Source organism: Monomorium pharaonis, chromosome 7 (assembly GCF_013373865.1).
Source record: "Monomorium pharaonis isolate MP-MQ-018 chromosome 7, ASM1337386v2, whole genome shotgun sequence".
Lineage (NCBI taxonomy): Eukaryota > Metazoa > Arthropoda > Insecta > Hymenoptera > Formicidae > Monomorium > Monomorium pharaonis.
In genome coordinates, this window is record NC_050473.1 from 23,991,223 (window position 1) to 24,018,670 (window position 27,448).

General features: G+C 53.2%; 1 protein-coding gene across 1 annotated transcript; it reads right to left on the minus strand.

Moving 5' to 3' along the window:
• Positions 1-8,269: 8,269 nt before the first annotated feature.
• On the minus strand, positions 8,270-8,821 carry LOC105840007. Its single transcript, XM_012686710.1, has one exon. The coding sequence runs from the start codon at positions 8,819-8,821 to the stop codon at positions 8,270-8,272; it is 552 nt and encodes a 183-aa protein (XP_012542164.1).
• Between the last annotated feature and the right edge of the window lie 18,627 nt (positions 8,822-27,448).

The following is a 27,448-nucleotide window of genomic DNA, read 5'->3' on the forward strand; positions in this document are numbered from 1 at the left end:
TACCTTTCTGAATCGCGTAGAAATCTGAAGAAACTAAGCCCAAGCATTTGTCCGAATATATTTTTACAATTTTCCATTACACAAGAGAATTAATCCACCTTTTTTCACTTTTATATTATATGTTATATGTATATATACCCTGATGGAAATATGTCACTGTGATATTTTATTGAAAATCTTTCTCAATTGACCTCTTTTCACGAAGATTCATTAATATTCATTAAATTTAATTAAAATTAATTAAAATTTATTTTTTAAGATTTATTAAAATTTATAAAATTTATTTTTTTTGTTAAATAACAATAAAATAAATTTAATGAATTTATTGAATTTTAATAAATTTTAATGAATTAAATAAACTTTAATAAACTGTAATTGATTTTAATGAATTTAATGAATTTCAATGAAATGGGTCAATTGAGAGAGATTTTCAATAAAATATTTTTATCACAGATTACACTATAACGAAATTTATTTCTGCGTAACACGTTTTTTTATACTATAATACTATATAATACTATATCATAGGTTAAATGCAGCCACAGGACGCAGCCATCTTCTCGGTAGAACAAGCTGACGCATGCGCACTAGAAATGTGTTTCATCAAAACCGTTCACTGTCGCTACTGTGTATACTGTGTCATTGCAGCAATGTTTTTGTGTTTACTGGGGAGTTATTATCAGTTGTTAAAATAACCTCTAGTTCCTTGTTTCCTCCGACAAGTGCGCTCAGATCGCAACATTAGTAAAGCGATTTTAGCCGACCACGAATTTCGCGGCCCGAAATCGAGCCCAGTTTTTCCGGGGAAAACCGTCTGAATTTAATCTCCTTCTTATTCCTCTGTGTTTGTGCCTGACGATCTGAGGAGAAAGCAAAGATTAGTTCTATCCAGTTCTATCTATGGTGATCTATGGTGGAGTTAAGCCCTTGTCTAGTGCGTGATTAATTTAAGTCTTTTTCGGGCGCGCGAGTACTTATGAACATATTTCACCGACCAAATTTTTAAACGTATTTTTGTGATAATTGATACATAAGTTACTCCGGATTTTGCGTCGCTGTGTGACTCCATTCACTCTACCATGGGAAACAACCTTCAAATGACAGGTACGTTTTTTTCTGAATATGCTAATCCACTTTGTTTACTTTCTTAATATTGGATCAAGCCTTCTTATCTATTTCAATAATTGATTGTCAATCAAGTCGATTATGTCCATGATCTTGTTTTACAGTTTCCTTGATGTGCTGGACTATATAAACCCACATAGAAATAAAACCTCCAGTAGACGTCTAATGGACGTTTGCCATGGAAGTTTAAACTTCCAGTGGACGTCCATTAGACGTCCAATATAGAGCCATTAGAAATCCACAGTTCCGCATTGTGGACGTCCATTAGACCTCCATTAGACCTCCATTAGAGGTCGTCAAAAAAGTCTATTAGACGTTGTGTGGATCATTAATAGAGGCTTCACGGAGCCTCGATGGATGACTGACAGACGTTTCGTGGATCATTAGTATAAGAGGCTTCATGGAGCCTCGATAGATGATTGACAAAATAAAAATTTAAAATAAAAATTTTATTTCTTTTAAATTATTTTTATCAACAGTACATACTAAATTTAGGACACATTTTTATTAATTAATTAAATTTAAATTATATTATTTTATTTTAGTCTTATTTGTCTTTGGTAGGTTTTGAACCTGGGACCTTAGGATTACAAACTTTGTACTCTATCTGCTATGCCAATTTGACTCATCGATATGGGTACTTGTTATTGTCTACATATACCTATATGTTATAAACTGACGCAATTATATTATTTTTTATAAAAGCAATTAAATTTTGCAAAACATATTAAAAATAAATAGCATTAATTTATTTACTTATTAATTTTATTGTTAAATTTATCTTTTTCCATAACCTTAATAATTTGATGGAAATTGCGATCTATTAACATTAATACTTTGAAGCGTTCAAATTGTTAATTAGATGGTTTTAACTATATAGATCATATATTCTAAGAAAAATTGAATAGTACATTTATTATTCTGTTTTTGTTTAGTACATGATAAATTTAGATTTTGTGCATTTTTTTGTGCGCAGTAATTGTAGACAAACCGTTATTTTTGGAAACATTATCTTTATGATAATTTTTTTAAATATTAAATAGATCTCTCATTCAGGATGTTATAGTGTTGTCTAATTTTTGAATCAATTACGACGCGCATGGACGGCTCAAAAATCGGACAGTATTATGATATCTTTTATGAGATATTAAGCTGATATTATTTAGCTGTGATATCATAAGGATAACATTTTCAAGAAACTTAAATGAAACTCTTCCATGAGATATCTCAAAGACCTCTCTTAGTAAACGTCTCTGATAAATGTTACCATTTGGACATCATTTCCAAGATATCTAAATGTCTTCTTAAAAAAGTTCTCTTAAAGTTTTCATTCTGACAAGCGTGTTGTCTGGGTAACTTCTACCATGAAAATAAATGTTCCATACAGCTATGGAAGTTTAATGGATACCTAATGGACGTCTGTCTAACTTCCATCATGGAAGAAAACATCCAATGGAGCTATGGATGTTTAATGGATCCCTAATGGATGTCTATCTAACTTCCACCATGGAGGTAAACCTCCAATGGAGCCATGGACGTTTACTGGATTTTTAATGAACGTCTATCTAACTTCCGCTATGGAGGTAAACCTTCAATGGAGCCATAGAAGTTTATTAGATCCCTAATGGACGTTTATTTAACTTCCGCCATGGTGGTAAACCTCCAATGGAGCCATGGAAATTTACTGGATCATTAATGGACGTCTATTTAACTTCCGCCATGGAGGTAACTCGTGCCCTACAAACATTTTATGTCAGATTGATTTCGAAGAAAATTTCAAAAATAATTTAGTTACATTACTTTTTTTTTAAATAAAGATAGTGATTGTGGCACAGTGACTTGTGTGTTTGCTCTCTGATTACACAGTTTTGAATCCAAGTCTCGGGCAGAGAGCAGACACACAACTCACTGCGTCACAATTGTTTGTATGGATGAAGTGCTTTTTTCACATTATATTATAAGAGCTAATAATTAATAGAATTGTTTCTTTGATTAAGTATTTTATCTTTGTTTGAACAAAGGGTTCATTAGATTCAGCATAAGTTGGCCTAGCAGATTACAGCGGATTTCAAACAGGCCTTTTTAGGTCAAAGCATTTCAGCCAGTTAACAGAGGGATGTTTAGTGTTATCAAAATTACATCCTAAAGTAAAGTATGTACATCATAGAAATATTTGTACATTTAGTATAAACAACAACAAACGTACAATAATAATTGAAACATCTCTTTCTTTTATAGGAAAGATCTGCTTGTTTGGTTTGTAAAAATCCAATTGGAAGAATACGCACATTTGTTCGATGAGAATCAGAATTTTGCCTGGTTGGATAAGATGGATCAAAGGACGTGGATTAAGGAACATCTGCTCGATTTTGAGACAAAGTTTGGTGCAATATTTCTTTAAGATTGGGAGATTTCTGAGCGAATAGCTGTACAATTCCGTCATATCACGTGTGAAGATCTTACTAAGTTAAGGAACAAGAGAACGTAATGAGGTAGACATTAAATTATTGTTGTACTTTTTTACTGCGTTTTGTAAATATATATAAAAATTGATTACATATATTGTATTGTATTATAAATATTATGTGATTAATGTAAAAATAAATATTATTAATTATTATATTTAATATGTCAGCCCAGATAGCACAGAGAGTTTGAAAAGAACTCAATTGTATGCCACCAATTATGAATTCTTTGTGAGATGCAAAAAGAATTATTTTTATAAAAATAATTCTTTTTGCATCTCAAAAAGAATTCGTAATTGATGACATACAATTGAGTTCTTTTTGAACTTTCTGTGCTATCTGGGATGTTTATTAAAATCTAACCGAACCTTTTTTTTTTTTTACGAGGTGGGAATGCATTTACGCATACCTCCGCCACGGGTGTTATTCGGGCGGGGATTATGTGGGACTCACGGGTTTACGATCGGGAAGGCTAATCCTTCCCGACCGCGTGCAATACCCGTACTACCCACTAAACCCACCTCGGATGGCCTTGGCCGCGCGATATCGGGAACCCACCGGGGATCGCTTCCAGCATTACTGCCGGTGGGCCCCCCACGCCGACGCGCCAATGGCGCGCGCGTCTTGTCAGGCGAGCAGGACGAATGTGATGCCCCGCTCCCCGACTGGTCCATTATGGATCTGGCCATCAACTGGAGGACGGCAAGGGGAGACTGTTATCTCAGGTCTTCCCCGGTCGCCACTTCTCCTCTCTCCCCCCCCCGTCCACAATGCGTGTAGGGGGAGTAGAGACGGGGGGAACGGGTGTTCGGTCCCCCCCTTTTCTCTCGCGCTGGGAGAGTCAAGGGCGGGGGGCGAACATCGCCCCAGGCAGTCGACTCCCCCAGCGGCCCGCGACATTTTAGTAAGGGGGGGAGACTCCGCGCCCAATTTGGTTGGGCCGTGTCCCTCCCAGCGAGTATATGTTGTTATTACAGCGGTCCGGGGAGGGGGGAAGGGAAAGAGCCGTGTTTATTAGCCCACCCTCCCGGTCCCCCCTGGACCGTCCTCTCCGTTCGCCTGCCGACCTCGCGTTTAACTCGAGGCCGACGCGCCCGCCACTCCTCCCCCGTTCCCGTCGTTCGGGGGACGTCTACAATTGCCCCCCGCGGTCCGCCGGATACCCGAGTGGGGTCGTCTTGGCGGCGGCCGGGGGGGCGGGGGCATTAATGCCCGGTCGCGGTCCCCGCCCATTGCGTCTGGCGGGCGACCGCGTCGCCGGCGGCGAGAGGGTGCGTCCCTCGCGCCGGCATCTCCCAGGTCCGGAGGGGGGGATCCGCGGAAACCGCCCTCCCCTTTCTTCACCCTCTCGGCCTCCTCCTTCCGCGACATTACTGTCTCGCAGAAGGAGAAGGCCATCTCCCACGTGGACTCGTCCCTCAGCATCGCTCGTACCAGCGTGCCAAGGGACAAGTCCTCGCCGGGCCGTAGATTGGCCCTCAGGACACCGCGCTCTCTCTCCCACGCCGGGCACGTGTCCAGCGTGTGTAGCGCAGTGTCCACCTCCTCGTTCTCGCAGTGCCAGCAGCGAGCCGTGTCCTCCTTCCGGATTCGGCACAGGAAATCACCGAAGCAACCGTGCCCGGTGCCATCCGGAAGGACACCCTGCCCCAACCCCGGTCCAGCCAATCCGATAATACTGGGGCCAGGGCCCGGACGGTCCACCGGCCCGCGCAGCCCGGACTTTCTAGGCGCGCTCTCCACTCCTCGACCAGTGACCGCCGGGCCTGGAGCTTTAGCAGGTAACGGGCCCTGTCTGTAACGGCACCACCCGCCTCCCAGATCCGTCGCGTCCTCGCGGAAACGCTGGCTTGCGCCCTTGCGACCAGATCCAGGGGGGCATGCCCGACAGGGCCGTTGCCGCCGCGTGGGAGGTCGTACGGTACGCCCTTGACGCCCTTATTGCCATGTGCCGCTGCACCCCGTGCAGCAGCGACACGCTAACCCTACTGGCCGACAGGGCGTCGGCCTAGATGGGCGCACCATACAGTGCCGTAGCTTGCACTACCTCCCCGTACAGGCGGCGCACTCCCGCCCCGGGGCCCCCGACGTTGGGGAGCAGGCGACCTAGCGCAGTCGCCGCTTTCCCCAGACGCGGGGCCAGCCGGCGGAAGTGCTCGCCAAAGGTACCGCTCCAGGTACCGTCCAGGATCAGGCCCAGGTACTTCACGTACGGCCCGATCCGGACGGGGGTGTCGCCAACGAGAACCCAGGGCCTCTGGTGTGGCGGGGGACCACCCCTGGCGGAAGCCCTGTGGAAGTACAGGGCCTCCGTCTTGCGCCGCGCCACTTCGAGGCCCAGGCCCTCGATGGCACGCACGGTTCGCTGCGCGGCCTGTTCGGCCGTCCTCCTCACTTTCCCCCAGTCTGACCCCCCACAACAATCGTGTTGTCCGCGTAGCAAACGATGCCGCATCCAGGGGGGAGGGCAATCTGCGGGACCGCGTCGTAGCCGAGGTTCCACAGCAGGGGTCCCAAGACCGACCTCTGCGGGACACCCCGGCACACGGCCCTTCGCACCAGGACTCCGTCCTTGTCCTGGTAGGCCAGCCGCCTGCCCCGCAGATAGTCCGCTACGACCTCCCTGAGATACGCGGGCACCTTGTGACGTACGAGTGCCCCGCGTATCCGGTCGTAGGGCAGAGTGTTGAACGCATTGGAAATATCCAACGCGACTCCCATCGCCACCCCGCCCCGCTCCACCGTCTCTCCCGCGAGGGCATGAACGCGCAGAATCGCGTCGATCGTCGATCTGCCCTCGCGGAAGCCGTACTGCTCTCGATGGAGCTGCGGACCATCTCCGCCCAAATGGCGGTTGACTCGGCCGGCAACCACGCGCTCGAAGAGCTTGCCGGCCTCATCAAGCAGGCATATTGGTCTATAGGCGGAGGGCGTCCCGCCCTCCTTGCCCTGTTTGGGCAGGAGGACCAACTTGGCCTCCTTCCAGACTGGAGGGAAGCGGCCGATCCGCAAGCAGGCGGTGTACAGCCGCGCCACACGGCGGTCCCACCCGAACCGCAAGGCCAGGGCTAGGACCCGTCCGGGCCGGGCGCCTTCCGACCGGCGCCCATCTTTCTTAATGCCCGGAGGAGTTCCCCGGCGTCGACGTCCCCGACCTCTTCGCCCCCGGCACCATTCTTGCGGTTACCAGGGCGCGTCGGAGGGGAGCCGGCTGGTGGGGGCTCCCCTTCCCCGTCCGGGAAGAGGGAGCCCACCACCCAGCCCACGAAGCCTGACTCCAGGGATTCTGTCAACGGAGGGGCCCGCGGTCTGAGCTTCCTCATGGCCGCTCGATATGAGCGCCCCCACGGGTCCGCCTCTAGGGAGGCCAGCATCTCCTCCTATGTCCTGACCTTTGCCGTCCGGATGGCCACCCCGAGGACGGCGCGCGCGCAGCGGTACTCCGCCTGCGCGACGGCCTCCTCTAAGCCTAAGACTGCAAAGGGTCCGCGGCGACGGCGGCGGATCCTCTGCAGCACGCGGCGTGCGGCGACCGCGGCCGCCCGCAACCGGGCGATCTCCCGGGACCACCAGTACGCAGCGCGGCGCCCGCGATTGACGGGGGACCCCAGCGCACGAGGCATCGCACAATCGCACACTCGCTGGAGATCTTCCCGCAGGGATCGCGCCTCCTCATCGACCCACTTGTGGGTAAGGGGACTCGGGGGGTCTTTGTCGTAACCCCCGTCCTCGCCCCGTATGCCCACGCGGAGGCGACGATCGCGGCCGCTAGGGCGTTCGCGTCCAACCGGGAGAGCGCCCACCTAGGAAAGCCCCGGTCCCGCACCGCCGCTTTTTCCTGAGCGGGGGGGGGGCGGGGCGACGTCGTTGGTCGGCGGCGGAGTCGGGGCCGATCCGGGAGGGGGCAGCCGGGAGACTCATCTCGATGTATAGGTGATCCGAGAGGGTCTCCACCTCGGCCATCACCCTCCAGCCCGTCATTCTTCGGGCGGCCGCGGGGGACACCCATAAAAGGTCCACAATGAACTACTAGCCCCGCCCCGATTGGCGAGGACAAGACCCATGGAGGCGGCCCAATTCTCCAGAATCTCGCCCCGTACGTTTGGCCGCAAGGGATTCCAAGTCCTAGATTTGGTATTGAAATCCCCCACGACCAGGACCAACTCGCGGAAGTGTCGGAGGAGATGATCTCCAATCTCCGCGAGCCGGTCCTCAAACGCGCCCGGGTCCAGGCTGGGCGGCAAGTACACTGCCACCACCAGCACTGGACCCCAAGCAGCGACCACGAACCCCCCTCCTCCTCCCAAACGTAAGAGGGGGGGGGGACTCGGTCGCGTCTCCGCGCACCACGGCCACCGAGTTGCCGGCATCGGCAACCCAACTGGGGTTGCCGGCCAGCACCGAATACGGCTCGGCGGCCAGGCCCAACCCGAAGCCACGCTCCGCCATCGTGTGCTCGAATAGATCCTGCGCACGGCGAGCGTGGTTCAGGTTGGCCTGTATCACGCGTCCGCGTCGCGGGAAGATCACGGCGCGGGGGACTCACCTTTGGCAGCCCCCACTCCCTCCACTTCCATTGGGGCATTTATTCCCCGGAGAGGCGGATCAAGGCCCTTCCAAACGGGGCCTCTTCTCACAGGGCGCTTCCGCCGCCACGTCGCCCTCTACGACGTGGGCAGTCACGCCCGCTGCGGACGGATCAAGGGCAGTCCCAGCCGCCGGTGCTGCGGCCGGGGACCCTTGTGATCCGCCCCTCTGTTCTCTTCTTCCTCTACTTTTGCCCCTGGTTGGGGGGGCCCTACAAGCCGGTCCGCCCACCCGGTGGTCCGCCTTCTGCCCGCGGTCGGGCACCTCACGCGCTCCTTGCATGCCGCCGCCCTATGTCCGGGCCGACCGCACCGGTAACATAGTTCGGTACGACCGACTCCCCCGTTGGGGCAGCGCGACCCCACGTGCCCCCTCTTCATGCACTTAAAGCATTGAAGGGGCCGCGCCGCCAGCAGCTGTACGCGGCAGATCGCCCAGCCGATCGTAATGCGGGCCGCCGCGGCAACCTTGTTGGCCGCGCCCACCGGGCACCGGACCCAGGAGGTGCTCAGCCCGTCGTAAGACCCCCTGACGGCACCGACCTTGACCTGCTCCTCAGCACATTCCCCCGCGTCGCTAATCGCCACAGCGCTCTCTGCCTTCGTGGCGGAGTCATCCAGGTCTCTGACCCGGAGCTCCGCCATCTTGACCGGCAGGGCGACCCTCCACGTCGCTCCTGTCGGTCAACGCCTTTTTCAGTCGGGCGGCCAGTTCCTTGGCTTTATCCCGGCCGCCCTCTCCCGGGACCTTTAGGACCAAGGCCCCGGATCCCCAGGTCGGCAAGGTTGACGGCCTTCTTTGCTCTCACCATGGCGTCGGTGTAGCCGCCCTCGCGGCAGGTTATCGTCACCGCCGCTGACCTGGGGACCCTCCTCCTCTTTATCTTTGGGGAAGGCACCTTCGGTCCCCCGGACGCCGCTCCGGCCCCCGGCCGAGGCGGCTGTCGTCCCGGTCCCCCGGTCGGGGGGGTAGGAAGAGGAGGAGGCGGGACGATACTCCCGGCCCCGACACCCCTTTTCCCCCCTCGCGCCTCATCCGCCGACCCAACCACCTCCGTCCAGAGGGGCAGGCTCTCCGGCGGCAACGAAGGCGGACACCGCGGTCTCGACCTCGATGCCGGTCGTCGCTGGGCCGTCGGCGCGGCAGCCAGCGGAGCTGGTCGCTTTCCACTCGTCGCGGAGGCGGGTAGAGGAGGTCGCGGTGGCGCGGCGCCACCGGCCACTTTCGAAGACCCGGCCGCGACGGCATTGGCCGCCGCCCTCATCCTCCTCTCTCTCCTTTTAGCGGTCCGGCCAGCCGCCCGGTCGCCGAAGGCACCCCCCTCCCCCTTTCCCAGGGTCGGGTCCTCAGGCCCGTGTACTGGGGGAGGTCGGGCGGGTGTCCGCGCCAAGGGCCGCGAGTTGGCTCGCCCAAATCAGCGTGGCACATCACTTTTTCGGCGATGCCCTCGAAATCGAGGTCCTCGCCTCGACCGAGACGCTCCCTTGCATCAATGAGCTCCCCGATCAGGGCCGTCATGCGTCTATACGCTAAGCCCTTCTCGGGGTTGCTCGGTTCGTCCCGTGGTCGGCTGTCCAATACCGCCGATACTCCACGGATCGGCGGCCGCCTAACCTCGTCGGTGGGACGCTGGGGTGACACCCGCCCCGGTTCCCTGATCACTCTGCTCGTTGTCGGTTGTCCCGTCGGAGGGGACCACGCGGCTGCCGCGGCCCAACTTTGTCCCCGACCGCAGGGGAGGTAACGGGAGGAGCTCCCGACTCTGACGACGAAGAGGTGAACCAAGTCCGTCATGCGCTCCTTATCCTCCCCCTTTTCTTCTTCTCACTGGGGCCGTCGCGCGAGCTTTTTCCGGCCGAACCCCGCGCGGTAAGGGCGGGTCCTCGCGCGTCGCGCTCCTTCTTCAGCCGCTCCTTCAGCGCGGCAATCTCCGCCTTTAGTTCGACGACCTGGCCCCGGAGGTCGTCCGCCTCTCTTCCCCCGGAACCCTCTATCACCTCCTGGGCCCTAGTGGTAAGGGCCCTGGCCGCTTCCCTTATGCCTTCGATACTGTCACGGACGACCCCGCGGACAGTACCTTTGATGTTCTGGGAGCACCCCAGAGCCTTGAGCAGGACATCGAGGTGCTCCTGAACGCGTCCCCCAAACTCAACCGTCGAGGTCAAGCGGCATTCCTCGCGGGCCCTCGCTTGCTCCTTCCTGGCGTTTCTGCTCAGCTCAGGGGGGGTACGGAGGGGTCCGTAATTTCCGCGTTCCTTCTCTCCTCAACCCTGAGCTTCTCCTGCGCCTCTTGCGCACATTTGCGCCGATACGAGCCAGTGGTCTCGGAGCGATCACGCTTCCTCTTTAACGAGGCCGAGTCCGAGCCCATATCGACGGTGAGCAGCGACGCATCGCCTACCGCCTCTACCAGTCCAATCCCCCCAGGCAGGGACGGACCGCGGTCGCCGGCCTGGGACACCGAGTCCCCAGGCTTGACGTCCGCCATCTCGGGGCCCCCCGGCACACCCACCGCCGAGAGGGCCGGGGTCGTTCCCCCCGAGGGTCCTGGGTTGATCGGCGCGACCGACCCAACCCAAGCTCTAATCTTAGGGTCGCAGGACGTCGATGGAGTGGTGTCCCCTCCCTCGCTTGCCGTATCGAATTGGGCGGGGTCCTTCGACGACGTGCCGCTTATTCGCACCTTTGAACTTTTTGGGCCCGGCCTTCTCGACATTTCGGGGGTGGTGGGGAGACTGCTTTCTCCCCTCCCGCCGTGGCCGGGTCCAATCACGACCCTGGTGAGCATGACCGCTGGCAGGCCGGCCAGCGATCCAGCGCAAACGCTACCGGGGTTTGCGGACCCCGTGGGGCGGGCACCACCGTCGACCGGTGTGCCGCCCGTCTCCTCTCCCCCGCTACGGGGGTCATCCTCCCTTCTCCTTAAGTTTTTAGATTTTGTACTCATTTTTGTTTTATCCCACTACCCCATCGCGGCTCCGCCGACCGGGCGTGCCCTCACCTGCCCCGAAAACATGACCCGGAAGCAGGGCCCCGAGTTTCCCTGGGGGGTCGGCATATGTCGCTGGCCGGAGGAATGTTACTTCTCCGGCACAGGACTCCAACCTCTTACTTACCCGCGGGCCGGGGCGTCAAGGCCCATGGCACCGCGGGTTTTCCGGGGTCCCTAGCCTCCGACCTCTGAGGTACCGCGATAAGTGCCGCCACACGGGCATCCCCGTGGACGGATGGGGCCAAAAAGAGGTCGCGACCCTTCCGTGGCCTTTCCCGCCACGGCGACCGGCACGCCCACGCCCGGGGAGGACAATCTCCCCCGGGACGCGGACAACGCCTACCGCGCGTCCCGGTTTCGGAACGGACGCGGTCACCGGGGACGCGCGGTTATCCATACCACGATGACCGTCGGGCTCCGACCCGGAATACGTCCGGAAGGCCCCGACGGTCACACCCGTGGTCCCGACCCCGGAATACATCCGGGCGGCCCGCGGGATTTCACTAGGCCAGACTTGACCCGAGAGGCCGCCGAGCCCCGACCTCGAAATACTTCCGAGCGGCCCCGGCGACCCCTACGCTACGAAGCCGGCCGCGGACCCTGAAAAGGGAGTATCCCGTTTGGACACGTAACGATTGGACACCGCTCGATTGGACACGCACGATTGGACACGCACGATTGGACACCGCACGATTGGACACCGCACGATTGGACACCGCACGATTGGACACCGCATTATTGGACACTGCACGATTGGACACCGCACGATTGGACACCGCATTATTGGACACCGCATTATTGGACACCGCACGATTAGACACCGCATTATTGGACACCGCATTATTGGACACCGCATTATTGGACACCGCATTATTGGACACCGCATTATTGGACACCGTACAATTGGACCCACACACACATTTACGTGTGTGTATGCAGATTTCTAATACAGTTTGCATGGGTTAGCGACTTGGACGGAGTGGGTGCGGGAGGGGGGGCCGAAGGCCCCCCTTGCACCCCCCCCCGTGTGTGTGTGTGCGTGCGAGCATTTTCTGCACCACATAGGTTTGAAACTTTCCACGCAAAACGAGATGCTCCTAAAAATACGTATATAGATATTTAAAATTCAATTTTTTTTCTGGCAAATCGAAGCTTTTTTCTGCCAGATATTTCTAAGCTTAGATAATCTGTCATATGATATATAAATGTTATTCACTAGAAGACTGCGGTGTCCAATAATGCGGTGTCCAATCGTGCTGTGTCCAATCGTGCGGTGTCCAATAATGCGGTGTCCAATAATGCGGTGTCCAATCGTGCGGTGTCCAATAATGCGGTGTCCAATCGTGCGGTGTCCAATAATGCGGTGTCCAATCGTGCGGTGTCCAATCGTGCGGTGTCCAATCGTGTGGTGTCCAATCGTGCGGTGTCCAATCGAGCCGTGTCCAATCGTGCGTGTCCAATCGTGCGTGTCCAATCGAGCGGTGTCCAATCGTTACGTGTCCAAAAGGAGGTCACCCCCCTGAAAACGTCCGAGCGGCCCCGCAACCAGCCCCCCCTCAGGAACGAAGCAGACCGGGGCCCGACACGCGACCAGACACGGCCGCGCGCCAAGGCCCCCGACCAGGTGATGTTCTGGCCCCCCATCCAGTGGTCTGCGGAGAGGAAGAGGGACGACGCGGGGAGAGACACTGCTCCCGCACCGCGCGCCTATCCCACCCTACAAGACCCGTTGGCCGTTTCCCCGATGCGACCGGAGCACCGGCGTGCAATGCATCGACGAAACGGACCAACATCCCCGGCGGGAATCACCCCAACCCCCACCGGCTGGGACCCATCCCCGCCATCGGCCCCCAACTTGGGGAACACCTCCGGCGGGAGCTCAGGGCTCCCCCAGCGAGAGCAGGCTTTAGCCCGCCATGTATCCCGGACGAGCCGAGCATCCCACTCCCAGGAACTCTAACAAGGGACCCCCCCACCCTACCCCCTCAGGAACACAAGGCACCCGGAGACCCGCCCGGGACACCCCCCCCCACCGGAGGGAAGATGGAAATCCTCCCCTAACGGTGCCGTGCCACCGGAGGTTTACAGTCAGGGTCCTCATCCCCTACCAACGATGGACCCACGAGAGGTCCTGAAGAAGTCGTTGGCCTCCTCTTGTGCGGAAACTACCCGGGTCAAAAGAGACCCGGGGAGCCCGCACTGTGCGCTCTTAGACCCCCGACGGCCCGCGGCCCATCTCCCGAACGGACAAGTCCGTCCGGGATCAGGGCCGCAAAGGTCTTTGGGGGAGCCCTCTCACCACGGCAAGGTGGCGCACGACGAGAGGGAAAATCTAACCTAACCTAACCTAACCTAACCTAACCTAACCTTGCGACCGAATGCCCAGGTCGCCCAGCAACCAGGACCATCCTCGGCAGACCAGGGGCACACGGGAGGTCCAACGCCACTGTTCGTGACAACTAAAGCAGAGAAGAAGTTGATAGAGGGTAAAAGCGTGGTTAGCATCATCCTTGAACGCGCCCAGGACCACACCGGCAGGAAGGGCCAGGAGAAATAGCCAGCCCGACCAGGAGATCGTGCCTTACCCCGCGTGAAATAAGCGCGTTTGTTTTCGTTCCGTTCGATGACCTTGTCTTTAAGTTTATTTTCATGTAAGGCGCGAGTTCGTAATTTTTTATATTTAATATATCATAAAAGTCTATTTGCATTTGCAAGCATTTTGTGTTTAAGTTTACTAAATAAATATCATAATGTTAGAATTACCTATTATAATTATACTTACCCTTGTAATCATACTCTTGATAGTTATCATAATAATAGTACTATGCTTACCTGCGTTCACGTAACAGCATTCATAAAGTTACTTTCTCTTAATTTTATTACATACAGTCATGTTAGAAGCACAACTAGTGTGCTACCATTATTTTTGTTAAATATTATTTTATTAGACTCAACGCGACATTCTTAGTGTCATATGCATATTCGATGCATTTTTTTAGTTTCTTAGCTTTAATAAGCATTTTTTATTTAAAATTACATAATCTGTGTGGATTGCACTTTAAGTGCAATTCACACACAATATTTGCACTTGCAAGTGCAATCTTCAATAAGGAAGAGGGGATACGCCAGACTGGAGGGGGTAACCCAGCGAGATGCCCGCAGCGCAGCAACGCCGCGCAACAGAGAGTGGGGGCAACACCTCCGACATCCGTGGGGGAAACCGACGCCACGCGCGGTTGGCAGAACCCGGCGGGAGGGGGAAGCCCGAGCGCTCCCGGCAGCGGCATGCGTGCGATTGGCGGATCCCGACGAGAGGGGGTAGCGTCCCTCTCGGTACTATAAAAGCGAGCGTTAAGAGCTCTCGTGAGCTTTCGCGCGCCGGATCTTTCAGCATTAACAACGCGGACAACCGAAAAGAAGTTTTCGCGCGCTTTAACGATCCGTGAGCTAACATCTCGAAAAACGATAAACGAGATATCGCGAGTGCGAATGTTCCGTGCTATGCACGTTAAAGAGAGTGAGCTCTCGCGCGTTTCGGCATAACCATCTCTTCGATAAGAGAGTTCGAGCGTGCGTGTGCAAGTAATTAAGAACATTAAAAATCGACCGAATGCGAGTAGGTTCGATTCCCGAATAGTGATAGTGTCGACTCGATTGTGAAGAAGCGACGCGTTCGGGACTTATGTGACATATGTGACACCAAGCTTATCAATAAAGCGTACTGTTTGTTATTTGTTACGAAAAAACAACATAGTGTTATCTCTCACTTACCTGACTGTGTGTCCGTTCCTGAGCTCGTGGATATTTCTGGCAACCTGAAAAGAAAGTAATTCTATTAAAAACGGGACCGCGGGTAAACCTGAAAATCAAATTATACTTACCTGGCGAAGTTCCTGTGGGACGACGAAGGCGATCCTGGGGACGATCCTGAGACGACGGCGGCACCTGAAAGAAAAGAGAAAAGGAATTAGTCATAAGTTCGTTCGAAGTTCGTGTGTTGTGAATTTTCTCTGGGATATAATCAAGCTAGTGGTAGCTGTCCATCCGACGGAAGCAACACCGACGTGCGTTCCGGCGTTCCTGAGCAGAGCGACGAATCCGGGACACCACACCTTGCCTCTTGATAAGGATAAAGGGGCTGGCGACTGTGAAAACCTGCAACAAAAGGTTTGTGAGTCTTTACTTGTCCGAACTCGTGAGTCACGTCATTCGGTAATCCGGTCACAACCTAACCTAACCTTTTTTTTGTTTGCGAGGAAGTGGGAAATCTTCAAAGGGGCCATCCTGAAGACCGAACCGCTCATGGTTAGAAGACCCAACCACTACGCGGTAGGGAAATCAGGAGGCCCAAGACACCCGGGTAGTATGGGATTCTATGTGCGTACATCGCGGCAGATACTACGCACATAGCCTACCCACTAAAACCCACTCCCTATTGCACTTATCCTACGCTATCATTTGACGACCCCCCCGGTACTGGCTCAAGCCATTTCTTCAGTAGAGGTCGCCTTACGTGATTTGGGGACATTCCCCCTACCTGTACGGGTCTTAAACTTCTACTGGAATAAATAAATAAAGAAACATACTCAATACTACATTTCTATAAACAATACTACCAAGTAGGCTATTCCTAATCAGTTTAGGAACTCCTGTCTCTGCCTATTTATTTGGCTCGGATTCGGGGGCACGCCAAGCCTCAGGTTGAAGACTTCATGATACTAAGGGCCTTAACTCTCCTGCGATTAATTGCGCTTGAGAGAGAGAAAGAGCATTCATACCTCCATTCCCATTCATACTTGGACCTCCGCTTCCGCTGCACACCTCTACCATTCCATTTCCTTTACATTCATTCATCCACATGCGCTCTACCTCCTTTTCTTCCCTTCCCTTTCCCCCTCCCTCCTCTTCTATCTTCCTATCCTTATAATTAAAAGCGCGCTTATTGGTTTTTAACAATCCTAATCTCACTTAAATTTAGGTTATCTGGGAACGCCCCATTTTAATCTATTATGCTAATATAAAGACTATACATTAAAGCCTAAGCTTTGGTAAAACTTAAGTTACCAATTATGGTGGTCTTATTTTATCTGGATTTTGTCTGTTGCGCTCCTCTTCTTCCTTCAGTAGCATAACCTTCTCCGCAAAATTTAATAGTGCTGCTCATCTTTCAGGATTCCCTATGGTTCTCTCCAATAGTGGACCTAATCTAAGATCATCTCCGCATGCTTCTTTTAATCTGTCCCAGTCCACGTCATCAGGTAAAATCAATTAGAGTACTTCGTCGTATGCAATGTTCCACAGAAGTGGTCCTAACGCGGACCCCTGTGGCACTCCACTCGTAACCTCTTTATAGGCCATTTCGCCATTCCCGATTGTATAGACAATTTGCCTGTGGTTCAAATAATTGCCGAGCAGTTTACAAAGATAGGTTAGTATGTTCTTTTTTCTTGCTGCTTCCAGTATAACCCGCCACGGAAGCGAGTTAAAAACATTACTGATGTCAAGGCTTATCATTAGGACAGCTTTCTCATCCTCTACATAGGTGCCGACGATTTGTTTGACCTCTTCTATAGCATCTACGGTCGATTTTCCAGCCCTAAATTTGTATTGCCTGCAGGAAAAATTTTCTATCGATTCTATGTATGTCGTTAGTCTCTCACCTATCAGTCTTTCCATGAATTTACCCAATTCACTGATTAGGCAAATTGGTCTATAGGATGTTAATTCTTCTTTTTTCCCTGGTTTGTTAATTAGAACCAATTTGGCCTTTCCATTCGTCTGGAAACAACCCTTCTTCAAAGCATTTATCAAAGCAAGCCAACCAATACTGAATCAGAGGAATTAACGTTCCCTTGATAATTTTCCCGTGGATTTGGTCTACTTTAGGGCATTTTTTACTACTTATTTTTTTCGCCACTCTCATAATCTCTTCCTCTGTGATAGCCCACCTTGGGTTCCAATCTGAGACTTCCTCTTCTATATTCGTCAATCTCCCATCCGGAAATAGATGGTTTATAATCTTATTTGTTACATCGATATCTAATACCTGTGTAACTGACATATCCATTTCTCTTAACTTATTACATACTAATTTATAGGGAAGTCCCCATGGATCCACGTCAAGCGTGCTCATTAATTCTTTCCAGGCATCCGTTTTAGCTTTGCTTATTAGCTTACGCAATTTCTTTCTTCATGTCCGGAGTTTCCTATCTAGGTCCGCTCGTCCCAGTTTACGAACCCTAGTTGCCGTTCTCCATACTCTGTTGCATGCTCTTCTCTGGTCCACTATTTCATTGGTCCACTAATAGAGAGGTTTTCTGCTCCGTCCACATGTCTTCTTCATAGAGTGGTTGGAGATGTTTTCCATGAGATAAACCATTTTTTTTGCCCAATCAGCAGTAGACATATTATCCGTTGGGCTCAGCCACCTCTCGACAAGGGCTGCAGACATCATTGCATCCTTGTCCAGGGTGGTTAAACTCCATTTAACCTCAAGTTTGTTCGTATTTTTCTTTTCGGGTATGTTCTTATTTCTAATGTTATTTATACTTATATTGATATAAAGATGATCCGACATGGTGTCAGTGTTGTAATCCACCTTCCATGATATGCCTATATTGACTGCCATTGTATTTACAATGGTCACGTCGACCGCTGACTGTCCTCTTGGGTGTGAGCATGTAAAACTGTGGTTATCGTTAAGTATGTTCAGGTTCAGGTTTAAACTGTCCATCTATTTTAGCAAACTATCACCTCTAGAATTAGTCGTCGTATCCCTGCCTGTTGATCTTGCATTAAAGTCTCCAGCTAGAACGATTGGGGAATCCTCATATTTATTAACAACGTTATATAGTGAGTCCAATAGATCCTCGAACTCTCTTAGGTTTCTGTTGGGCGAGAAGTAGGTTCCAATTACTACTATATTTCCAAGCCCAATCGCTGCAAAGCCTATGCCCCGCTTTAGCTTCTTAATTGGCAATCGTCGGACCAAACCTTTTCAATATATGGTTACTTTTGGCATGTTCTTCACTGAAGACCAACATCCATCCTCATTTCCCTTGTGTGGTTTCAGTAGGATTACCAACTCTATATTGTTTCTTTTTGCATAATGTATAGCCAAGTCCTGGGCATAACTCGAGTTGTTGACGTTGATTTGTAACAACTTAGACATTTCCATCAATACTAGACCCATCCTCCGTCTCTTTAGCTACTCTATCACCCTGTTGGGTTATACCTATTGTATTTGTTTCCGTTATAATAATGCCAGATATTTTTTCAATCGCTCTTTTCTTTATAGATCTCTCCTTTTGTCGCGGGTACGGGACTTTTCCTGCTTGTCCTATCTCTTTATCTACTAACTCACTGCTTTTTTCGATTAAGTCAATAACCTTTTTATTTCTTTCTGACATTGCTGATTTAACTAAGAGTTGAGATGCCTCTATATTTCCTTCCATGTTATCTAAATCTCTTAATGTTTTATTTAAGAAATCTTTCGCCGGTGTCCCTATCTGTGTATTTTCTTCTGTCTTAGAGTTCCTTCCTTCAGTGTTTTGCATGTTTTCTCCTCCTATTTGTGTATCCGGTTCTGCTTTTATCTCCATATCATTACTTTTTTCTCTTTGTTCTTCCGCTTTATTTCCTAATTCTTTTTCTGGGGTACCCTTCGGGCTTATCGAGGAATCTCCGTCTCCACTTGGAGACCTAAGTTTCTTTTTACTGGCCGGCGCTTTCCTGGGTGCCCAGAGTGTACATCCCTCCGATCCCGCTTTATGGTCATATCTATAACCGCGCTCCTCACATGGTGGACAGTGCGGATTACTTCTACATTCTTGAATTTTATGCTCTTTGCTGCCACATCTGAAGCATCTACCTGTGCGATCCTCTCAAGAAGGGCACAATTGTTTTGTGTGGCAATGTAAAACAACGGAAACATTGCAGAGGTCGTCTTTTTAGCAGCTCAATACTTGTGCTAGTTTATCCCATTCTGATTGAGTGAGTCCCAGATGCGCACAGTAATAAACGGACACAGCAGACTGAGTGAAACGGACACAGTAACAAACGGACACAGACCAAACGGACACAGTAAAAAACAGACACAGTAACAAACGGACACAGTAATAAACGGACATAGTAATAAACGGACACAGTAACAAACGGACACAGACCAAATGCGCACACTGCACATGTGTCCGTTTGTTACTGTGTCTGTTTCACTGTGCCCGTTTGGAGCAACCGGCGGACCACGGGATCACCGAGGTACGCAACCGCGATTCACCGTACGCCCCGAATGCCTCCCCCCCCGGACTCTAGCCACCCTAAATGTGTGGGAGTATGATCGCGGGGGAAGCCCATCCCTGTGGGACGGCCGGGTTTTAAACCGGCCGCCCCCTTCCCCGTCGTATGTGTGCAAGGGCGAGAGACACAACCACTCGTCTCCCGTCCGCCGTCCCGGGGCAGCCAAAAGGTAGGATAGGTCATGTTCCCCCATGACCCACTTTGGCTGCCCCACCAGGGGAGGACGAAAGAGCCAGCTAGGGGACTCTCCCGTACGCCTCTTCTCCGCCCCCCCCTTGCCCAACGGGCGGGATCGGCAGTCCTATCGGCTTCCTGATCCCGCTCCGCCGCCTCTTTCCGCGACATGACATTCTCGCAGAAAAAGGCCACCGCCCTCCATGACCTTTTGTCGCCCACCATGGCCGCGACCATGGCGGGCAACGAAAGGTCACTCTCGATTAAACCGGTCAGGACACGGCGCTGACCCGCCCACGCGGGGCATTCCTCAAGGGTGTACTGCGCCGTGTCCCGAGCCGCTCGACAATGGTGACACCGGGGGTCGACCTCCCTCCCAATTCGATGCAGGTACTCCCCGAAGCACCCGTGCCCGAGGAGCATCTGCACCATCCTAAACGTAAGGGGCCCGTAAGCCCGACCAACCCAGTCCGAGAGGATCGCCCGGGCGGACCGCCCCGACGAACCCCAGACTCCCCTTCGCCCGAGCGAGTTGCTCGGACCAGAGGTCCAGGGATCGCAGCCGGACCTGGAGGTCCCAAGCCTCGACAGCCCTCGGCGCCGGGGTTACGCCACCCCGGCGAAGGGCCGCTCGCCACTCGTAGCGGTTCGCGTACACTTCCGCTAAGATGGCCCATGGCAACATCCCCGACGCCGCGCACACCGCCTCCCAGAGAGCAATGCGGTACGCCCGTGCGAGCCGGATAGCCAATTGGCGCTGCTCAGACCCCATTATCTGGTGTAACGTTCCAGCGTCCGGAAAATTTTGTCCAGAATTTTTCTCGCGAAACTTGTCCAGATGCACACGCACTGAGTTACCTTACTCATTAATGCGTTTCTATGGCTCTTTCTTACTTTCGTTTAAGTCATCACTATATAATAATGATTAAAATATTAAGCACCAACTTAATTGTACTTTAAAATTATGTACACACACATATATATATATATATATATATATATATATATATATATCAAAACCATATATCGATATTACATATACGTATACTTTAGGTTATATCTAACATTATTTTAACTTTCTTATTGGTACAAATAGGCAACGCATAGGCAATCGGATCATTTAAAATTCTAAGTTCTTACTCTTGTATTGCTTATGGGTTCGTCGAGAATTAACTTTAAGATAAATAAGAACCGGATATTTGTAAAGGCCCCCTGCATGTGCACCGTCGGATGATTAAAGAAACGATATCTCATCAACTGAATCCCCAAAGACTCGAACCGAACGGTTCTAAAACAAATTTGCTATCAACACGACGGCGACAGGATGTCGCGCCTAAAGAAATACAATATAAAATTAATCCGAGTAATATCCGGACTGCGTGTCGGAAGATCAGGTGAACCATAGCTAGGTATTTTACATAAACAGTCCGTAAGATATTCATTTCACGTGGCAATGAGATGTCGCGCCCAGAAAATAAGATTGATAAAACGGCGGGATATTTGGTTGTGAAAGCGATGCTAGCCAAAAAATATTCCGGATCAAATGATCGACAAAATCTTAGACGAGATATCTCTAATAAACATCCGCACACGTGCAGGTCTCACGCGCCTTGTCAGCGGCTCCCAAAATTCGATTCCCGCCAAGCCGCCGAATTACTCTCACTCTTACCGATTCTTGCACTTTGCGCGTGTTCCCTATTCCGGAGCGCTAGCGGCGCAGCGCCGATTTTGCTCGATTCCTTGGTCCGCGCCTTATTTAAATCCGCGCACAGAGGCCGAACTCGCACTTATTCAGCATACTTATTCAGTAATTTGTTCAGTCACCAGTTCACAGTCACGTCTTTTTTTCATTATTCATTCTTAAAGTCTCAAGCGTCACTCTTTAAAATCTTTAAGTCAGTTTTCGGTCGTGCAGTCACTTACTTATACTCTTGGCCTCAAGTATCGTGATCGCCTCTGTTAATTCGCCGCTTCTGTCAACCGCAAGCTGTGCCAGCGACTACATCCGACGACTTTTTTGTTAATCAAGCCGGAACCGGAACTCAACCAAAGTGAGTACCGCTCAATACTTTTCACCTTTCCGCGATTTAATTTTGTTGCAATAGCAATAGTAAATAGTCCGAAGAACTAAGAACCATCATAATCCTACTGACAATTCCGCCTCTCGATCCAAAACAGCCACTGAACAATTCTTACGAATTATCCCCTTGTTCCAACCGTATCACTGTCAATCCGGCGTCCCGTGCTAAAGAATAAAGTCCAACAACCAAAATTTTTAAACGCTATCGGCAAAATTGGGATAACCAGAATATTTGTGTTCAATTACTATAAATTCCGCCAGCAAGCGTTCAATCGCCTGCCAGCAAAATAAGTCAATTACCATAAATTCCGCCAGCAAGCGTTCAATCGCCTGCCAGCGAAATAAGTCAATTACCATAGATTCCGCCAGCAAGCGTTCAATTGCTTGCCAGTGATATAAGTCACGAGCACAAATATCTGACACCCCCAATTTACCCGAATGTTTAATCCAGCGTTTAGCCGCTAGATGAAGCATTTTCTTTTACTATAGATGGTAAAGAAGAAACGTCACCGCGCCGGAAAGAGGAAGAGAGAAAGGATATTTAAAGCCCAACAAAAAGCTCTACAGCGGGTTTTCAAAGACATCGAGAGTTTCGTGGGGTACCCGCTGCAACATACCCCCCTTCCTCCTCCTGTCACTACCATAGACGCTCCGCCAGGAAGAGCAATCTCCTTTGTCGATCTTTTCCAAGAGGACACCGTCCCTCTGGATACCTATAAGCAATAAACAACCGACGCCCCTGAGATCATTACGCTCAGTCATTCCGAGGACGATTCTCCACAATTAGAACCATTAGACCCTACAGTAGATTACGATAGCGCTACAGTTTCACAAATTATCATATTTCCTCCGCCTGAGATTTAAGGGGACCTCGTTGACACTTATTAATACCATACATGATTTTATTAATAGATACGTACGCGCATGTGGTATTTGTTTATGTATTGTTTATTATTATAGAACATTTACATGTTTATCTGCGTTTATATAAATTTTACATAAGCATATATTCTTGTAACAACGAAATATATGAAGTATCTGTACCCTAATAACAACGTAATTCACTGTTAAAATTTTGTAGTATTACAAATTGCTTTGTTACATATTAAGGTTGTAAGAAATCATAACATATTTTTATAATAAAATCATGATATTCTTTTTATAGAAACATACAAGATGATTCATATACTTATCCGAACCCACAATAATCATTAATTCCGTAATATACATTCATAAAATATATATATATACAACCAGACCTCTTGTACGTAATCATAAATATATCAAAATTACATTAACCAAACAAGGTTTTTCATTGGCAACAAGCTCTCGCCATACCCGGATAGAGCCCGTGTAAACGGGCTGCCCTAAACTCAAAAGGAGAGCCCCCGGTCAGACGACCGAGGCGTCGCGACGCACACTTAAAAAGAAAATATCCCTAAACCCAGACGTTACATCTGGGCATTGCGCCGATTGGCCCGCAGCTCCATCCACCACACGGGCGCACCGTAGAACGCCACGCTCGTCACCACCCCCGCGTAGAGGCGGCGCGTTCCATTCCCCGGTTCCCCGAGATTGGGCATCAACTTCTCCAACGAGGAGGTGACGGCCCTCAGTCAGGGGGCCAAGCTGCCGAAGTGCTCTTGGAAGCCTCAGCGGCTGTCGAAAACGAGACCCAGATATTTTATCCGGGTACCCCTTACCGTCATGTGGGGCCGAGGAGGCCCCTCACCCGAGGTCCGGCGAACCAGATCGCCTCGGTCTTGTGAAGGGCCATCCTTAGCCTTAACTCCATAATCCAGTCGACCACCAGCGCCACCGATTTGGACGCCAGCCGGCCGACACCCTCCAAATCATCCTCGGTGGCGACCACCAGCGTGTCATCCGCGTAACACATCAGCTTGGCGCCATCAGAGATGTAGCCCTGCAGAACCCAGTTGTACGCCAGGCTCCACAGCAACGACCCCAGCAGCGATCCCTGCGGAACCCCGCAACCGGTCCCCCTCGAGATCGTACTACCGTCCCGCCCGACATACCGGATGGATCGGCGACTGAGGTAGTCCCCGACCACTCTCCTCAGGTAGGGAGGCACCCTAAACCACTCGAGGGCCTCCCGGATCCGGCCCCAAGGCAGAGTCTTGAACGCATTGCTGATGTCCAAGGACACCGCAATCGCCACCACGCCCCGGGACACAGCTTCCTCCACAAGGGCCCGCACATGGAGGACCGCGTCCACCGTGGACCGGCCCCCGCGGAACCCGAATGGGCATCATCCAAGTCGGGACCCACCTCAGCCAGATGCCGCCGGAGGCGGGCAGCCAGGACACGCTCAAAAAGCTTGCCCGCCTCATCCAGCAGGCATATCGGGCGATACGCCGAGGGGGAGTCCGCGGGGCGCCCTTCCTTAGGGAGGAGCACCAGCCGGCCGACCTTCCAGATGAAGGAAAACCGTCCTGCCGTCAAACAGCCGCCTGAGGCGGTCCCCCAGAACGCGGAGGGCCACAGCCCAGACCCTGCCGTGAATGCCGTCCAGCCCCGGAGCCGTCTTTTTGACCCGGAGCCGGGCGACATCGCTTCTCTTCCATTACCCCCCACTCCTCGGACCAGGCCGCCTCCCGGTCCTCGGAGTCCGCCGGAGGCGTGGAAGCGCCCACCCCATCCCCGGAATGGGGGGGGAAGACGCGATAACTACTTCCTCCAGCAGTTGGGGGGAGAGGCTCTCGGTGACCGGGGGGGCCCCCAGCCTCAGCCTATTACCGACTAGCTTGTAGGGGCGCCCCCATGGGTCACTGTCGAGAGTCCCTAGAAGCTTGTCCCAAACCCGGGCCTTGGCTCGAGCAATGGCAGCCTGCAGGGTCCCCCTCGCCTCGCGATAGGGGCCGTACAGGGCCGCCGCCTCCGCCTCCGTGTGGCGCCTTCTACAGCGGCAGCGGAGGTACCGGCGCCGCCGAAGACCGCACTGAGCACGGAGCTCCGCAATCCCCGGCGACCAGTAAACCCCCCTGCGCGGAGGAGAAACGCGGACCCGGGGCATCGACGCGTCGCATATCTGCGTCAACGCCCCACGGAACCAGGCCGCCTCCTCCTCCACATCCAAAGTCTCGGGAGGCTCCTCCGCCTCCCAGGATTTGGCGACGGCCGCTGCCATCGCCGCGTCCTCACTGAGGCGCTTCAGCGCCCAACGGTGGTCACGGCGCCTACCCGCCGCCGACAGGCCCCAGACCGGGCATCCACCGAGGCGCCGGAGACCGACATTTGGATATAGTTGTGATCCGAGCCAGTCTCCAGCCCCTCAAGGACCTCCTAGTCCCGGATGGCTCGGGCGATGGACGGGGACCCCAGAGTGACATCCACTATGGAGAGCCCGTTCCACCGCACGCACGTCGGCCTCGACCCCACGTTCAACACGCGGAGATCGAGACCGGCGGCCCACTCGCCGAGGACCTCGCCACTCGCATCGGTCACCGGGGATCCCCATTTCGCCGACTTGATTTCGGCGTTGAAGTCCCCGGCGACCACCACCCGTCCAGGTAGAGCCGCGGCAACCACCGACACGGGTCAGCACGTCGCCGAAGCTTACGAGATGCGGCGACGCTATGCGGGACGTACACGCCCACGACCACGGTCCCCTTCCCATCGGGCGGCGACATACCCCCTACCCCTCTCCACTAGCGAGAGGGGAAGGGGGAACGCCCCAGTCCGGCAGCCGACGACCGCCACCGACCTCACCGAGTCTCCCAGCCAGTCCGGCCTGGCCAGGGGGACACGGTAGGGCTCGGAGACGATAGCCAGCTCCACCTCACGTTCCACCATGGCCTGGACCAGTAGGTCCTGGGCCCTGGGGGAGTGATTCAAATTCGCCTTGAGGAGGCGGCGGACGTATCCGGGCATTATGTCGCAGTGTCTATTGCCTCCTTCAGGCAGACTACCTCCACTATCGGGATCCTAAGGGTTCTCTACGGGGCGGAGCGCTCATCGCCCCCGCCAAGGCAGCGGTAGCACTGGACCGGCCTTGGGTCCAGCGGCTCCACACGGGCCCTCACCCATCCGACCCCCACTCTTGCGCCGGCGTCCACGATCTTTCTGGCCGCCGACGCCGGGCATCAGAGCCATACCGCTCCGAGGCCGGACGAGGTGCGCCTCAGGTCGCTCACTTTTACCTGTGTAACCTCGCACCTCCTGGCCCTCGCAATCGCAGAGGCCACCTCCTCCCATGTTGTCAGATTGTCCAAGCCAGTCACCCGCAACTCCGCGGTTTTAACCGGCCTGGAGACCCTGACCTCACCCTCCGGGATAAGGCCCCTCAGAAGGGACGCCAAGGAATCCGCCTTCTTGGCGCTGTCCTCCCCGGTAACCTCATAGACCACCGCCCCAGTGATCGCACGCCTCGGACAAAGCGCGTCGATCCCAAGGGCGGCCAGGTCTACTTGGTCCTGGACGACGGTTAGCGTCCGTGCCACGGTCGCTACCCCCCCCCCCCCCGTCCACCGGAGTGATAACCACAGCGGCAGACCCGGGGACAGCGACCGCCGCCCTTCCTCCCCTTTTCCTGCGAGGTGCCGCAGCGGCAGACCAGGGGCGGCTCCCCCCCCCCGCCGAGTGGCACCTCCCCTCGCATCTGGAGCCGCACCCTCCGTTTTCTTTTTCTTCCTCTTTTTCTTTTTTCCCTCCTTTCGGGCGCCACCACCGCCCCCCGGACGGGGGCCGCCCCGTCAAGGGGACGGGGGAGCGACCGCCGGCGCCCTAGCCGCCGCCGTCTTGGCCTTCTTGGCAGCCTTTCTACCCACCACTCTCGATCACTCCTCCCGCGCAGCGGTCGAGGGCGGCCGACCCTCGGGCACCCGGGCGGCACCCGCCCCTTCCTGCTGGACCGCGGAGGGGCAGTGGCCGACCCCGTCGGGCGCGCGGGACCCCCCTTCCCGAGCCGACGATCCGGTCCCTCCCGGATGGTCGACCCTCCGTCCCAGGAGCGCACTCCCAACTGAGGCCTAAAAGACCTCAGCCGGGAGGCGCTCCTCTATGGTGGTCAGGCGGGCAGACACCAACTCGCCCACCCGGACCATCAAACTCGCGGCGAAGGTCTCCATCGCCGGCGGCCATGCGGCTCCAGCGTCGCACGGGCCCCCGGCCTGGCCTCGGCGGTCCCCCATTTTGGTGGGAGCCCCCGCTGCACCACCTCCAACCCGAAACTGCCTTCTTCTCGGGCCGGAGGTGTACCTAGACCGCTTTCTGTGAGCCGCACTCGCCGAAGGGGGGGGCTCCCGGTCGGAGGGCGGATCAGCCCCATCTTCGGAACCGGCCGCGGGACACCTCCGGGTCAGAATTACCACCTGCTCCCGGAGGGCCCGCACCTCGTCCCTCAGTGAGGCGTTCTCCGCCTTTTGCTTCTCCACAATGCGCTCCAGCTTGACGAGCTCCTCGTCCCTGGAGCGCCTCCGGATCTCCGCAAGGGCACTCTCGGTGATCGTCGCTACCTCTCTCAACGTTTTCACTGAGGTGCCCTTATACCCTTTTTTTAAATGCCGAGATTCGGCGAACCGCAGCTATTCCCGCTTCTATCTGCCCCGCGAGATCCGCCATGGACAGGTCTCCAACCCTGGCCACAGCATCCGGCGGGCCATCCTTCCCAAGGAGGGCCCTGGCCGCCCGAGTGATCCTTACCTCAGACCACTCGGAGGCCAGCTCTTCCTCCGCCCTTCTGACCGCGTCCTCGCGGTACTTAAACTCCGC